This window comes from Triticum urartu, chromosome 3A (assembly GCF_056163025.1).
Source record: "Triticum urartu cultivar PI428250 chromosome 3A, HENAU_Tu73, whole genome shotgun sequence".
In the NCBI taxonomy this organism is placed as follows: Eukaryota; Viridiplantae; Streptophyta; class Magnoliopsida; order Poales; family Poaceae; genus Triticum; species Triticum urartu.
In genome coordinates, this window is record NC_141875.1 from 573,309,372 (window position 1) to 573,326,607 (window position 17,236).

At 45.8% G+C, this 17,236-nt stretch overlaps 1 protein-coding gene across 1 annotated transcript; it reads right to left on the reverse strand.

The window, feature by feature from the left end:
- Positions 1 to 6,201: 6,201 nt before the first annotated feature.
- LOC125548761 (uncharacterized) lies at positions 6,202 to 8,509 on the reverse strand. Its single transcript, XM_048712305.2, has 3 exons — positions 7,998 to 8,509; positions 7,785 to 7,871; positions 6,202 to 6,971 (listed from the first exon to the last, which is right to left on the reverse strand). The coding sequence occupies exons 1-3, from the start codon at positions 8,348 to 8,350 to the stop codon at positions 6,443 to 6,445; spliced, it is 969 nt and encodes a 322-aa protein (XP_048568262.2). The 5' UTR covers positions 8,351 to 8,509; the 3' UTR covers positions 6,202 to 6,442.
- Positions 8,510 to 17,236: the final 8,727 nt, after the last annotated feature.

Sequence of the window (17,236 nt, forward strand, 5' to 3'; positions counted from 1 at the left end):
TAGCCCTACCCGTAGTGATCCACTACTTCCACCCTGATTGTGCCGCCTGCGTGAAATTTTTGTATGCAAGTTAAGTGTGCTATGATGTTCTATATGATTGTGTCAACTATATAAGTTTTTACTAAGCATCATCAATGCATATGGCTGAAAGATGTATATACGAGCATCGACCGATGGGTCTCACACACACACACATAAACACACACACGCACAAGTGGGACCTGTTGAATTATTTCTTCGCTCGTGACAGCTTTTAATTAGGTTCCACTGTACTCTAACTTTTTTCTTAATTTATTAATTGAGCTCATTGACTTCAAAAGGTTGTACAGAAGCCTTGTTTGGGCCTTTCTGGCATCGCTGAATGTGGGCTGAGTAGCCATGTAAGGTTGTACTCTACTACACAGGCCTTTTTTCAACATCAGCAATGCAACTGGGCTGACAGTTGTACACAATCCCGGTGGACTTGTTATTCTCCGCCCCGTTGGGCTACAAATCTTTCCTAGGAGGAGGGATGCATTAGGCTTAACAAGAAAATGGGCTTTAAGAAATAATAAGGGGGATATAGTTATAAAAACTGGGCAGTAACTATAAAAAATGCACTCTTTATTTCTTGAGCCATGCACTCTTTCCGGAGGAAGGTGTTCATTTGTGGAGTCACTCGGGGCATAACACAATGTAGAATATGCTCCATTTGTCAACCTGCCATGGGGGTAAACAAGCTAGAGGAATGGTTAGTTATGAGAGCCTTTAAGCCCTCGTCCCCTTCTACCTCCACACCATCCTCTTCCTTCAATTCATGAATCATATTTCGCATCTTCCTCTCTGATGCTACACCATGAAAATAATCTCTGTTATGATCTCCCTTCATTAAATAGCTCACATGTGCCTGCTACTGCCAAAAGATATCAAGCCACTCCTCCAAACGTCCAAGTTTGTACCGCGCCACCTTCTCACATTTCACCGTTGTCTCCGACAAATCTTTCCTAAAGCACTCCTCCAAGTTCTGCCGCAACTTCTTTACTCTTTTCTGAACATCACTCAACACTTCTCTACTCCATTTGTCAAGAGTTTGTGAGAATTCTTTGATGTGTGTTCCATCGCCTTCCCATTGCCCTTTGTTACAACTTCATCGCATGCCTCAACAACCACCTTTTCGCAGTCCCTTCAAGTAACCAGCGGGCTTCGAAGTGCTTATTAAGATTGTTCGGTTTGGGCATGACCTTCCTTCTCGCACCGTGAACATCCATGATGACGGTCCTATGATCAGAATGTTCGGGACATCCATGAGTCACCTTGTAACCTGGGAAGCGTGCACAACATTGTGGATTTGCCACAACCCTATCAAGACGCTCCCGAATATAACCCTACATGCGATAATTATTATTGCGTCAAATAAAGGTGCCCCCCTCGAAACCAAGGTCATCCAGGTTACAAAAATTCAAGGCATCATGAAAGCGGTCCATATATATTTGTGCTCTCGGCACACCCTCCTGCTTCTCAAATTTGTAGAGGATCTCGTTGAAGTCCCCCATGCATACCCACGAGAGCTTCTCCTGGTGATGCGAATTACACAGAAGCCGCCATGTCTCTTCCTTCTCCATCTTGGGCTCCCCATAAATACCTGTGAATCTCCACTTATATCCAGGACACCAACACGAAGTAAAACAAGTTTAGCCTCATAAATGAGTAATTTACACCTCCAACTACACTTTTTGCGGCCCCCACGGGAATCCCATCGGATCCGGGCATGAGCAGGCTAGCTGGCACCAGATCGAGATCGCATGAAGCAATGCTTGTCTCTCCCGGTGGTAACTCCAGCACCACCTCCACGTCGTCCTCCACCACTCAGCCCCACGAGGTGGAAGGTGGTGAGGTGGTGCACACGACATCGGAGGGAGGGGGAAGGGCGCAACGACAGAGGGTACCACCGTGGACACCAAGGGGGGTGGCTAGAGTGAGGGCGCAAGATCGACACTCGACACAGACAGAACATGCGTCGCCGCCATCATCGAGGACCTGGGCTGAGAACTTCGGCGAGAATCCATCCCGCAGGAAAGATGGGGAGCACGAGGGAGCGCGGCTGCGGGGGCCAAGAGAGGGCACGAAGGGGGCCCTGCATCCGTGCAGAGGGGGTGCAGGGCTCGCCGGAGCAGGGAGATCAAGTGGGCGCCGCTACGCGTGCTCACCCATCACGAGAGGATATGGATGTTTCCGAAACTGACCCCGATCCCAAGGATTAGGGAACCATCGGTAAAAAGTAAATGTGAAATGGACGGTGTGTTTCCGCAAACCCTTGCTCTTTCAGTGTCACGAACCTTCTCTCTTTTTTTGCCGAGTGATCACGAACCTTCTCTCTATGAGCTAATAAACTCAATAATTACTCAGTACAAGTTAAGAACAAATATGGTGACAAAGAGTCCCCTGTCGAGCCCCCCTCAAAGGCACAAAACCATTTATTTCCTGATCGCTGAATCTCACTTTATATTTCACTCACAGAACACAAGCCATATTGATCCAGTTGGCTTTCTGCGTTTCCTCTTAATTATGAGTAGCACTGGGCCATTTGTAGCTATAGGACCCAGCTACAAAGCTGCTGCATCCGTGCTTCGGCCTGCCTTGGCCAGGCCTGAGCTGTTAAACTGGCCAGGCCATACCTGAGCTGTATTTTTGTTTTTTCGTATTGTGCATTTAGGAGTCTGTTGGGCGATACAGGCCCCGGGCCGCGATATTATGAAGATGCTTGGACATAAAACGATCGTTGACAAAAAAAGATGGTACGAATCACTGTGCAAATAACAGACCCGGCCCATATGGTCCATGTACCATTTGTCTGTCAGCCCCATCAGAGCTCGTTGTCAAAAGGGAATATAAAAGCGTGATGACGGTGAGAGGCAGGAAGGAAACGGAAGCCCGTATGAAGGTGCTGCTTTAGCGGCTCAACGCTTATCACGTGCGGCCGTGGGGCCGGAGCTCTCCCGCGCCACGCGATCCGCGGCCCCCCGGGCATCGGACGGCGAGGGCGATGAACACGAGCCGACGCGCACACACGCGTGACGTCGACGCGGCGGCGGAGCGTGACGCGCGCGCCCGTGATGTCACGGTCGGACTCGGACGAGCCCGGCTGCTAGTGCCGCGTCGCGTTCCGCGCGCGCTGCATGGACCCCCGGAGCGGAGGCCCAGGAAACGACGAGACGCACGGGAAAGTAGGAGCTTGTACAGGGCTCCGGCGTGCGACCTACGAGCGAGCGACGTACGTGCCGTTACTTCACAAGTTTCACACGTCCAACGCACCTGTCCGTGGTCTTGGCCTGTGCGTGCAACGGTCGCACGATAAGCGAAGTCCGTCGGTCAAACACTGCCGATGGATACGGTCACATTGGCTAAAGGCTAATGCAATGGTCGCGATCATCTGTGCACGGACAGTGGAAAATGTGTCTGGCTACGTGTGCAGTAGTATGTCGTTAACACCGCAATTATGAGACGTGTCTATTTTCAACATGCTTTGACTTGATTCGTCTTTTCCATAAAGGAAGATTGAACCGGGCCACCTTTCCAAGTTTCCATAACTGTTGTGTATCGTTTCTTTTTTAGAGGTGATTTGATGCGCATATTCTTTTTGGGAAATGTTAAAAATCTGACATCATATCTTTAACGTTTTGAGTGAAGGCTCCAAATTTGTCATGTGAAAACAGATAAATTTGTCATGTTGTTGTATAAAATTTGCCATGTTCTAAAGTGAAAATTGCCTTGTAGTGTAAAAAATTGTCATGCTGCAGCGAGTAATTGCCATGCATTTGATCGGGATCCGACGTACCTAAGGGCATCAATTTTATATTGGGGGTCCTTGTTTTTTTATATAACAACTCGTCGAGTATGAATAGATAAGCACAAACGGACCAATCTTCCTTTTCTTTGAAAAAAGATGATATGCCTCGGTATGAACATCGATTAAAAGTTTAAAACATGCAACCATCGTTATGACAATGCATCATGTGTAGGTAAATTCATATGATCCAGATAAGGCTAAGACAACCAATAAGTAATATGGATTACATGCATGGTGCAACCACACACACTGGTCCTATTAATAGAACGCCATCTACATTAGTTGCACAAAGCCCGCGGTGCAATCGCTAAGTGGTTGCACCCAGGGAACAGAGGCTCTCCTGCCTTCACAAGTTGAGGTGAAGATCACATATGGATCTAGTGGATATCCTCTTGTAGATGGCCTGCAAAAAATTGGAACTCTAATCCTGTTAAAACAAAATCATCATGACAACTTTCACATGGATGTAAGCCTTAAACATTGGGTGTAAACCTGTCAACCAGTTTCTGAACATGTTCGTGATGCTTGTCAGCTTGTGGGTCGTTGAAGATTGAAACCAATGTGAACTATATGGCCTACAAGTCATGAAAAATGTCACTAGAAAAATAAGTGGTGGATCGTTTCCTCCTAGTCATAACAATACTTTAACAACCTTGGCATCTGTGTTTCGCCAAGTTGTCGCTTTCCAAGACCACTCATTTACACAGATATCACATAAAGCTCTTGATTTTCAGCGGGAGCTTGAGTTTCTAAATGTTTTACCCATGAAACATGTACCCCTTGTTGACCATGTTTGCATACATAGATCGCACCGAGAAGACACCCAACCCGTACAAATTTCAGTGGAGGGCATTGAATTCTTGTGATAGGTTAAACCTCACCAACCTATTCATGAGGTGTAACTAGGCCATCCGCTTATTACCAACAAGCGAGTACCAAAAGCTAATATTTCATTAGTATGCTTAAAAAAACATCAACCACAGAAACATGTTGCCGTTAAGCGATATGATATAAATTCAGATATTGTTGGCTAAGTGCCCTCAACCATGTGTTGGGCAAAAACGATCTTGTGCACATACTATTCCTAGTCTTGGAGGAACTTATGACAAAAAAAACCTTCCTTGACCCTCACCAAACCTCTAGAAGCCGAATGGGCCGTAGCTCTTAAGTTTCTTGAAATTTAAAAGGTGCTTGCTATTTTCTGAAATACACACATATCTGAATATTGGCATGAATAAAAAAAACTTGCACATCTATGTGATCGATGTGCCATATTTCCTTTTAGAATAGATGTAAATTACCTCTCACCTGCCCATCATTTAGATGACCAAAGTGCAAATCTCTAGTTTGCCCCACACATCTAGAAATAATTTCATCTAATTTCTATAATGATCCCAATATCATTCTCTACGTCCTATTCCAAGCTCATCAATGTGTTATAAATAATCTTGCACAAGAAGATAGTACAAGTTTCATAACTATTTTAATAACCACGCTAACTTTTTATGATATGAGTAAATATTTCTATTTTTTAATAGTTCTCTATATTTCACCTGTTCTTACTTACTAACTTACGGTTCATTTTCTTAAGCCACCCTTTTACACACTAGGTTTATTGGTTGAAAAGAGGTAGCTTCCAATATATTTGTTTGAAAAGAGCTAGTTTCCAGAATATTTGATACCAACTTTCCGAAAATGTGACTTAGAAACTTATTAAAACTTTTGCTTTTGGACTAAACGTGCTATTCTAAAACCACTTCACTATTGTCTTTTTTCAATCGGATATTCAAAACAAGATTCATATTGACGATTTTTTATCTATTTTATTTTGCACTATTGTGTATTTTAAAATTTGCACTAACTAATACTATGATTTAATACTAGTTTGTAATGCACCTTTTGGAATGTGTGCATTTGTAGACTGAGTCGATTGCATTGTGTTACGCAGAGTTTATTGCATTTTTAGTGTGCTCTAATAGAATTTTAGCTTAGCCAACTATCGTTTCCATTTGAATCTACCATGTTTTTTGTTCGAATCAACTCCATTGTGTGCTTGGTCTATAGTATTTCTTGGTAATCGTTTTAAGCAAGAAATCACTAAGAAAATAGTTTTATAGAAGATAAAAACAATAGAAAATACCGAGAGAGAAAATCAGGTTAAAAGACTAAAACAGATTGAAAATTAGTGAAGATGAAAAATATACTCTAATAAAGTGTTTACTGAATGCAGTAGGGAGGAAGACCCGATAAAATGAGAACACCTCTGAGGAAAATGAACCAAAGAGGAAAACAAGGGGAGAAAACAAAAGCGGGGAAATCATCAGGTTGAAAGCTCCAGCTTGATCAAAATTGACCGGAGAAGCACACACGACATATTAGATCTTACAAATACCATATATATATAGGGACAGGGTGACCTGTATATGGCCTGTACGTACACGTACATCAAACATAGCTGGAGTAGTTAAGTAGGCTGACAAGCAAAAAAAGAGTAGGCTGACAAGCGGTGTGCCATCCTCGTAAACACCCGCGAAAAAACCGCTGCGTTCGCGCTTCTCATGTAGACTCTCTGAAACTCAATCTACATATCATCGACACGATCAGTCACGCTGCCCCTCAAGGAATCATGCCGTCGCCGCCTGGCCCATACGACGAGGACGCAGCGAAATACAGCGCGTCCGTCACGCCGTAGTCCGTGACGTCCAGCCCCACGTCGTCGGACGCATCGAGCGAGAGACCGGACGCGGACGGGCAGTCGCCGGCGCGGGCCTGCGAGGGCGATCCGTCCGGCGTGCCGGCCCCGGACCCGGGGTAGCTCTGGTGGTGGCCCTGCAGCACGCAGGCGAGGGACGACACGAGCGCCTGCCGCTCGAGCTCGTCCTTGGAGCCGCGGTCCAGGCCGGCGCCGCCCCACTGCTGCTGCCTCGGCTGCAGCCCGGAAGAGAAGCCTAGCGGGTCGGGCGTGGAGCTACGTGCCGCCGCCTCGGGCTCGGGCGGCGCCATGTTGTGGCACGTGTGCTCGTCGACGTAGGTGACGGTGTACATCGTCTGCTCGCCGTCGCCGCGCTGCTGCGGCGGCTGCTGCTGCACCAGCTTCGTGGCCGGGCAGCTGCGCTCGCGGTGGTAGCAGCATCGGTAGTAGCACCTGCGTGTACACGTACACAAGTAGGAGTAAGAACTAAGATTCGTTTTAGTGTCTCTTTTACACATGTCCAGCAGGAGTATTATTAGGTAGGAGGAGTATTCTGTCTCATCTTAGGCTTAGCACATGACGGCTAGCTGGCAATACGCGGTGACGTCGCTTGAGAGCAATTATTTAGCGGTTGGTGACGTAAGGAGATGCCTCTAATACTACTACTAACGTCAAATCAGTAACGACCCAATAATCATTCACCGTGGTAATTAGCACACAGTAACACACACGAGGATCCCGCTCCCCGCGCGCCACAAAACGTAACTTTCAGGCATGAAAATAAAAAAAAGCGTAACTTTCAGGCATGAAAATTGTGGATGATCAAGAAAACATTCTCTTTACCTAAAAGAGAAAACAGGGTCAGCATCAAAACTGGCTTTTACTTTGCCGATGCTTTCAAACGTGTGGCCGTGTGGGGAACTGGGGATCCGATCGGGTGCTCATCAGGATCAAGCATCCTTTTTGAGGCGCGCACGGTCGCTGCCTGGCAAGCGCGCAACATTTTGCGTTTTGTCCTTTGCGCGCTTCCCTTTCCGGATCTCCCGGTGCCATCGCGTGGAATGAACCTAATCTTGCACGTTTTCCTATTATCCCGTACGCGCTCTCTACAAGCGTCACGATCTAAACCTTAGCTACAAGTTTTAGGAGCATGTTCGTTTCTTGTTAGAGCGACATGACAACTTAATCACTCATCATCCGTTGATTAATTAGTTATCTGGATAAGATAAGCAACAGGAACGCCGAGATATATGGAAATGAACTGACCTTGGGAAGCTTGTCCTCATGATCCTCTTCTGGCCGTATTTCCTCCATTGGTACCCGTCCGAGTACGGCGAGGAAGTCACTGTTACTCTGTTGAAGAAACAATGCACTCCGCACGATCAGAACCCCACATAATCGACCTATTTTGTTTCTCGATCATGCTCTTCTACTTTACTGCAGGTATGTAGTAGTAGTACTAGCAGCTAGGCGACTTACTTTCTCGGGACGCCGTCATCTCTAGCACGGCGCCCGCTCGCGGCGCCGCTGGCAACGACGGCCGCCGCGTCCGGTGGCGGCGTGGTCGGGGTCGCGGCCGGGGAGGAGCCGCCCATGATGTTGATGCAGACGGAGAAGGCGCGGGACACCTCCTGCAGGATGAATGTGGCGGTGGCCTCGGCCTGGCCCTGCCCGCGCAGCGCCCGCAGCGCCTCCGCCTGCAGGTGCGCCGTCAGCTGGTGCCCGTGCGTCAGCTCCCTCAGCACCGCCTCGTGCTGCTCGTCGGCCGCCGCGGGCTCGTAGCCGGCGACGCCGCCGTTGGGGTTCATGATGAGACGGGACTGCGTCTGCATGGTTGTGGAGTTGTGCTGCCTCGCGAGCTGGCCGCCGACGCCGCTATCTAACGAGCGAGAGTTCCGGTGCGCGCAAGAGTTAAATTTGTTGAAAAGCCTAGTAGGCTGGCTAGGCAGCTTCGGTGGCGTGGTGGGCGGAAGTAGAGGCTGCACTTGCACGAGGGCTGCTGATATATAGAAGGGGTGGGGAGGAAGCGTCGTCGCAGCTCAGGCGGTTGGGAGCGATTCACTGTAAACCTGGCTTGGGGCTGGGGGACGCTTTTACGCGGTGTGGTGGACTCGGTGAGGACCCAGGCACCAAGTCGTTCTTTAATTAGCAAGGAGATCTGCGAACAGGTTCAGAAACGAAAAAGGATGCTCTGTTTGTGCAGGCGTGTGCGTATCAGTTTTGAAAAACTTCGAATTTCAAACACCATGCCTTCAACAAAGAGAGCTTTTGGTCAGCTCATAACTCCTCCGTAATAAGATTATACACAGCAGACGGACAGAACATTTAGAAAATTATGGTATTTAAAAGATAAATGATTCCATACGGCCGGCCTGCAGAACGCTTGGCCGGTCGCGTGCGTGCCATCAGATCAAGTGACATCTTACGGTTATTTCAAAAAAAAAGTGACATCTTACGGCCAAAACTGAGCTCTGCACGTGCCAAGTTTTGGTAGGATCCACACCCCGCTCATTCCATATCCTCTTCACAACTAGTCATTCCTTATTCTTTCCTTCGTCGGCGACCATGGGCGACCTACACCCCTCTCCGTGAGCTAACCCATGTGGCGCGGCCATGGTAGTTGTTCTGCGCTGCATCCCACACTACAGGGAAGACGAGTGGGCAGGGGGTAGTGATGCATGGGAGATGCCCAGACAAAGCTGCAGAGAAGACGGGGAAGGGAGAGAGGTGATCGGGGCGACGCTACATAGGGGGAGCCCCGACGTCGATGATTAGTTGTTGGCCAACATTGGGGTCGACGACCTACGTCAACAACCATGGTGGATGTGACCAACAACCAGATGCGGCTACCGCTGTCGACACGAAGGAGGTGTAACCATTGTCACGGAGGATCTACGATGGCGGCGCTCCGTGCTACAATTGTGATGGCAGAAGCTACATTTAGCGGCGCGGGGAGCTGCAACCGTGGCGAACAGGAGATGCAACCTCGCTGGCAAGGGGGCTGTGACGAAGGGGCCCCTCCTACGACTATCGACCACAGAAGGCGCATACGTCGACGACAGAAGCTGCAATCGGCGCACAAGAAGCTATGACCGACGAGTCAATAATGCATCCACTCTCGGTCGTCCTAACAAATACCGTCGTAGGTTCCAGTATTGACGGCAATGGTGTTGCAGCTACCAGCATCTGTTCTCGCTGGTTGCAACTCTCCTCTCTATCGGTTCCAACATCTTCTCTCGTCTGTTCCAGAATATATCTTCGTCGGGATCGCAGAGTCACCTGACCGCCATCTTCAGCACTGGTGGATGCCCGGTGGAGAGTTGCAACTGGCAGTGGCAGAGTTACATCCGTGCGGAAAAATCTACAAGGGCATACAAACAACTGCGGGCGTGAGCGGTGACTTGGGCGACATTTGCTACAACCCGAGGCAATTTTTTTGTGACCAACAATGTTTTTGCTACGACTGACGACGATCGGGCGCTACTGGTGATGTATACCTCGCTAGCGAGCTGTGAGCGGCGCGCACGAGGCCACGAAACAACGGACGCCCTACTGCAAGCGGTGGCTCGAGGGAGCGGGTGGCAACGCTGAGCTTGTGCATGGAGAGGACGAAGATTTTTTTTTGCGTGGATCTGGTGGTAGAGAGGAAGGACAACAAGACATGAGACGAGTGTTTCTTGGATTTGAATGTTTGGGGTGAGCCCACTGATACGTCCATTTTGCATCATTATTTTCTACTATAATTTATCTTATTTCAATTATATATTCCACATTATGGTGCAATTCCAATGCATTTACTCTCTTAAAATGAAAGTTACACACACATGCAGAGAGAGAGAGAGATCACCGACAACTTAAATCCTGGACCTAAAATATCATTAGAAGAGAAAGCAATTCTATGGAGTTCAAAACAAAGCATGGATTTTTGGAGAATTATTTGGGAATATATAAAGAATGTTGGAGAAAATAAGTACCAGAGGGGGTCACGGGAGAGCTACATGGACAGGTAGCGCGGCTTACCCCCAGCTGTGCCACATGTCCATCTGGGGCCCTGGAGGTTCGCCTTCTGATTCCCTTTGGCCATAAAATCCAATTTACCCTAGAAAAAAAATATAAGTATTGGGACTTTCAGCCCCCGTCTGTGAGGCGGAACTTGGGCAGAGCACTTTTGCTCTCCGACGGAGCGATTCTGCCGAGGAAACTTCCCTTTGGGAGGGGGAAATTGAAGCCTTCATCATGACCAACACTACGTTCATCGTGGGAATCATCATCGTCATCAACACCATCTCATATCCAGACCCTACTTCATCGTTTGTGTTCAATCTTCGTATCAAACCTCAGACTGGTACCTAGGGGTGCTAGTAGTATTGATCACATCTCTTAGTTGATGCTTGTTGATTTAACTGGTGGAAGATTGTTATGTTTATATTGTTAAACATATATTTATAGCACTGATCATTATCAATATGATGAATTGTGAGTAGTTACATTAGTTCTCGAGGACATGGGATAAGTCTTGTTATTAGTAATCATGTGAAGTTGATCACCGTTTAGTGTTTTGATATTATATTTTGTTGTTCTTTCTCTAGTGGTGTTATTTGAACGTTGACTACATGGCACTTCACCATGTTTGGGCCTAGGGGGAAGGCATTGTGGCATTAGTTTCTAGATGATAGTTTGTGGGAGTGGTAGAAACCTAAACGCTAGTTTATGAATTAATCTGTAAGGGTCGGTATTGGATCTAATTGTTTAATGCTATGGTTATATTTATCTTAATTACTTCTTTTGTAGTTGCGGATGCTTGCATGGAGAGTATAATCGTAAGTAGGTGTTTGCTCAAGTTAGGATAGTACCTCGGCTCCGATCCACCCACATAACACTTATCAAGGAATGAACGTAAGTCGACGAATCATGATGAAAATAACTTGGCGATATTCCAGTGTGCCCTCAAGAGCGTATTAATTACTAGATGAAGTACCACCGGTTTGTCCTGTGCACAATTAAGGATTTGGTCACTTGCTGCACCTTGCTATCTTGTTAATTGTTACATTTTTCCAAATTATCTTGCTACCAAACTATCTATCAAAACTATCTTACAACACTTAAAGTGATATCCTTACTGAAAATTGTTTATTGATCCATTCGGCTCCTTGTTGGGTTCGACACTCTTACTTATCGAAAATACTATGATTGATCCCGTATAATTGTGGGTCATCACACATCTAATGGATGTGTGGCAACGGTCCCAAGTTTCGGCCTGTTGGCTGCCACCTAGCACACGCCTATTGAAAAACCATGTTTTTAGAAAGGCGGCTACTTTTATTCAATCAACGATTTTTAATTACATATGGTGGTCCTAATAACATCAGGGATTACATTAAACCAACAGGAACCACAATCATGTTCAGAAGATCTTGCCAGGACATGAGCTGCCTCATTACACGACCGATTGATATGAGTAAATAAACAAGATACAAACTTTGATGCCCTACTCTTAATATCAAAAGTTATGGCACCTATCTATGATCTATCCATTGCAACATTCTTCACTTTGGTGACCAATGCCTCAGAGTCAGAAGCCACTACAATACTTTGGATGCCAGCTTCTTCAGCAAATTCCATTGCACAACGCATGACAATGGCTTCCGCAAGTTAAGGATTTACTTCCTGATTGACATATCTTCTTTTGGCTGCTAGAACCACTCCCATGTGATTTCTTATAATAATGCCAATTTCCATTCGTCGTGATTGTGAGAATACTGCAGCGTCGACATTACCCATCACCAAACCTTTCAACGACGGAGACCAATTTTGAACTGAAGTTTGGTTCTCACGCCTTGTGGGTTTTGTCATGCTGAAATTATACAACAAGATGAAATCAATATAGGCTTTAATCTTCCGAGCCACACGATGCGGATGAAGCAAACCCTCCCCATTTCTTGCACCATTTCTATTGTCCCAAATATGCCATATAACCATGGCAAAAACATAGCTTGCAGGTCACATGCATTGTCTATCCATTCCAACAACCATTGCCGAATATTAAGGAACATCTTTAATATTAAAGATATATGAAAGGATGTTTTTAGGTCAGCCCAGATTTCTCTAACAGAATGACAATGAAAGAAGCAATGTTCCACCATTTCAAATCTATAGCAAAAAGGGCACTCGTACCTAGTCTGGATTGAATGTCGATGGAGTTGTTCTCCAATAGGTAGACAATTATGAGCCATTCTCCATAAGATAATTTTCATTCTCCCTGGGCATTGTATTTTCCATAGCTTCCTCCATGTATTTTTTGTTTCCTCCAGATTAGAGGAAGATCATTTACCAGTAACGCTACGTTTTTGCTAGAAAGCTATAGATCTCGCAAGGTTGTAACTAGACCGAACAATGTAGATGCCCCCCTTTGTGTATGGCCATGAAGCAAAGTTAGAACATCCTTCTGAACTTAGAGGAATCTTTAGAACCTTAATGGCTAGGTCATCTGGAAACATTTTATTATCGGCCTCTTCATTCCAATATTTACCATCTGTTGAGATCAAATGGTTGACATTCCAATCCTCTTCCACCAGGACGTTGGTACATGGCATTCCCAGAAATGCATCTGGGATCCAATTATCTTTAATCAAAGAGATTTTCTTACCATCTCCCACACGCCATAACAAGCCCTTTTGCAGAAGTTTCTTACCAAACATTATGCTACGCCAAGTATAGGAAGCTGATCTTGGGCATCCTGATCTCCAGAAATCCCCATGTGGGAAATATCTCCCTTTTAGGACCTTAAAGCCTAAGGAATTGGGATCAACTAGGATCTTTCAACATTGCTTTGCAAGCATGGCCTGATTAAAGAGCATCAAATCCCTAAACCCCATTCGAGATATTTAGGTGTAGATAACCAATCCCATGACCTCCAATGAATTTTCTTCTTCCCATCTTCCATTCCCCAACAAAAGTTGGAGATAGGTCTTCGCATGTTCTCACATACCATCGCTGGTATTTGAAAGCAACTCATCACATATGTTGGGATGGCTTGCACCACTGACTTTAGCAGCACTTCCTTGCCTGATCTGGATAATAGTCTATCACTAGAACCGTTTAGTTTCTTCCAAAGACTTCCAGTGAGAAAATTAAAGCTGCTCATAGGGGAACATCCCACCCAGGAAGGCATGCCTAGATAAGTGGCTTGTAGTGATTCATCATGTACTCCTAGATTGTTCTTTATTCGATCCTTCACCTGATTATCACAATGAGGTCCAAAGGAGATGGAAGACTTCTGCAAGTTGATCTTCTGACCTGATCCGTTGCAATATGTTTGGAGAGAAGTCTTAATATTATATGTACTTTTATCATCGCCCTTCACAAAAAGACGACATCGTCTGCAAATAACAAGTGAGATATAAGGGGGCTTCTCTTCCATTTCGAATTCCTTTGATATCTCCAGCTGCTTCTTTTTGCTGTAAAAGACAAGATAGACCTTCATCACATAGTAGAAATAAATATGGACTAATTGGATCGCCCAGGCATATGCCTCTAGTTGGAATAAAGGGATCAGTTAAGTTTCCATAACTTTAGCTGCATATCTCACAGAAGTCACACATCTCATCACAATATCTATCCAAGAAGCATGAAAGCCCACTTTTGCAAGAACCCCTTTCAAATACGCCCAATCAACTCTATCATAGGCTTTAGTCATGTCAATCTTTAGAGCATAAAGAGGGATTTATACCTTTGTTTTTTTTAAAAGAGTGGAGACATTCGTAGGCAATTAACACATTATCTGTGATGGTTCTTTCTAGAACAAAGGCACTTTGCTGCTCCGAAATAATCTCAGGCAAAATAGTTTTTAATCAATTTTCAAGTACTTTAGATGCTACCTTGTATATCACATTACACCGGCTAATTGGTTTGAAATTGTACAAAGAATCGGGATTGTTCACCTTGGGGATTAGAACAATGATGGAGTCATTGAAGCCTTCAGGAATATCATCCCTAGACAAGAAACCCCTTACTGCTGCACAAATGTCTTGCTCCAATAGATCCCAGTGCTTTTGATAAAAGATAGCTGGAAATCCATCTGGCCCAGGGGTCTTCGTAGGTCCCATTGGGAATAGTGCAAATTTAGTCTCATCATTTGTGTATTCCCGGCTTAGTGCCTCATTCATATGAGCATTTACTTTGATAGGGATGGCTTCTAAGATTGCTTCCATAGAAGAGCATGGTTCAGGTGAGAAAAGGTTCAGGTAGAAATCATGAACTATGCTCTGAATGCCCTTTTGATCTGCACATACGGAACCATCAGCTTTAGGCAACAAATTTATTCTATTAGCCCTTCTCCTTCCAGATGCTCTTGCATGGAAAAGAAAGTATTTATATCCCCTTCCTCGAGCCAATCTATTCTTGAGATCTGTCGGGCCATTATTTCCTTGCTTTCGAACATTTCACACAGTTTTCTTTCGACCTCTTTCTCCTCACGAGGAGAACCAGAACCGTTGTTGCTCCTCCGAATAGTGGATAATCTTTTCTCCAGCTTCTTAATCTCCTTTCTTATAGACCCAAAAGATTATCTGCACTAGCTTTGCAATGATTTTGACATTCTATTCAGAGCATTCCATGTATTAATTACTAAGTGATGGTGAGCCTTCAATGGAAGTATCCGACTTCTCCTCCAGGATCTTGAAGTAATCTGTGTTGGGGAACGTAGCATGCAATTTCAAAACAATTCCTACGATCACGCAAGATCTATCTAGGAGATGCATATCAACGAGAGGGGGAGAGTGTGTCCATGTACCCTCGTAGACCGAAAGCGGAAGCGTTAGCTTAACACGGTTGATGTAGTCGAACGTCTTCGCGATCCAACCGATCAAGCACCGAACGTACGACACCTCTGAGTTCTGCACACGTTCAGCTCGATGACGTCCCTCGAACTCCTGATCCATAAAAGTGTTGAGGGAGAGTTTTGTCAGCACGACGGTGTGGTGACGGTGATGGTGATGTGACGCCTAAGCACTACGACAATATGACCGGAGGAGTAAACTGTGGAGGGGGGCACCACACATGGCTAAGAGAACAATTGATGTGCGTTGGGGTGCCCTCTGCCCCCACATATAAAGGAGGAGAGGAGGAGGCCGGCCCTAGGGGCGCACCAAGTGGGGGGGGCACTAGGACTCCTAGTTCTAGTCGCTCCCTTTCCTTTCTTTCGGAGGGGGAAAGGGGAAGGAGAGGGAGAGGGAGAAGGAAAAGGGGGGACGCGCCCCCTCCCCTTGTCCAATTCGGACTGCCCATGGGGGGCGTGCCAACCCTTGTGGGCCACCCTCTCTCTCCCCTATGGCCCATGTTGGCTCATTACTTTCCCTGGGGGGTTCCGGTAACCCCTCGGTACTCCGATAAATATCCGAAACACTCCGAAACCATTTCGCTGTCCGAATACTATCGTCCAATATATCAATCTTTACCTATCGACCATTTCGAGACTCCTAATCATGTCTGTGATCTCATCCGAGACTCCGAACAATCTTTGGTCACCAAAACACATAACTCATAATATAAATTGTCATCGAACGTTAAGCGTGCGGACCTTACGGGTTCGAGAACTATGTAGACATTATCGAGACACATCTCTGATCAATAACCAACAGTGGAACCTGGATGCTCATATTGTTTCCTACATATTCTACGAAGATCTTTATCGGTCAAACCACAAATTTCAACATACGTCATTCCCTTTGTCATCCGTATGTTACTTCCCCGAGATTCGATCGTCGGTATCCTCATACCTAGTTCAATCTCGTTACCGGCAAGTCTCTTTAGTCGTTCCATAATGTATCATCCCGTAACTAACTCATTAGTCACATTGCTTGCTAGGCTTATCATCATGTGCATTACCGAGAGGGCCCAGAGATACCTCTCCGATACTCAGAGTGACAAATCCTAATCTCGATCTATGCCAACCCAACAAACACCTTTGGAGACATCTGTAGAGCATCTTTATAATCTCCCAGTTACATTGTGACGTTTGATAGCACACAAGGTGTTCCTCGGGTATTCGAGAGTTGCATAATCTCATAGTCAAAGGAATATGTATAAGTCATGAAGAAAGCAATAGCAATAAAATTCAACGGTCATTATGCTAAGCTAACGGGTGGGTCTTGTCCATGACATCATTCTCCTAATGATGTGATCCCATTCATCAAATGACAACACATGTCTATGGTTGATACGTCTCCAACGTATCTATAATTTATGAAGTATTCATGATGTTTTATTATCATTATTGGATGTTTTACAATCATTTTATAGCAACTTTATATCATTTTTTGGGACTAACCTATTGACCCAGTGCCAGTTGCTGTTTTTTGCTTGTTTTTTACATCATAGGAAATCAATATCAAATCGAGCCCAAATACCGTGAAACTTTTTGAGGTTTTTTATGGACCGGAAGACTCCTGATGGGCCAAAGCAGCACCTGGGGGGGGGGGTGCCCCGAGGGGGGCACAACCCACCAGGGCACGCCTGGAGGCCCAGGCGCGCCCAGGAGGGTTGTTCCCACCTTGGTGGCCTCCTGCACTCCCTCTTTACCCTATAAATTCCCAAATATTCTGAAAACCCTCGGGGTTAACCTAGGTCAGAAGGTCCGCCGCTGAAAGGCTCTGTAGCCACCGAGAACCAATCTATACCCTGTTCCAGCACTCCGTCGGAGGGGGGAATCATCACCGGTG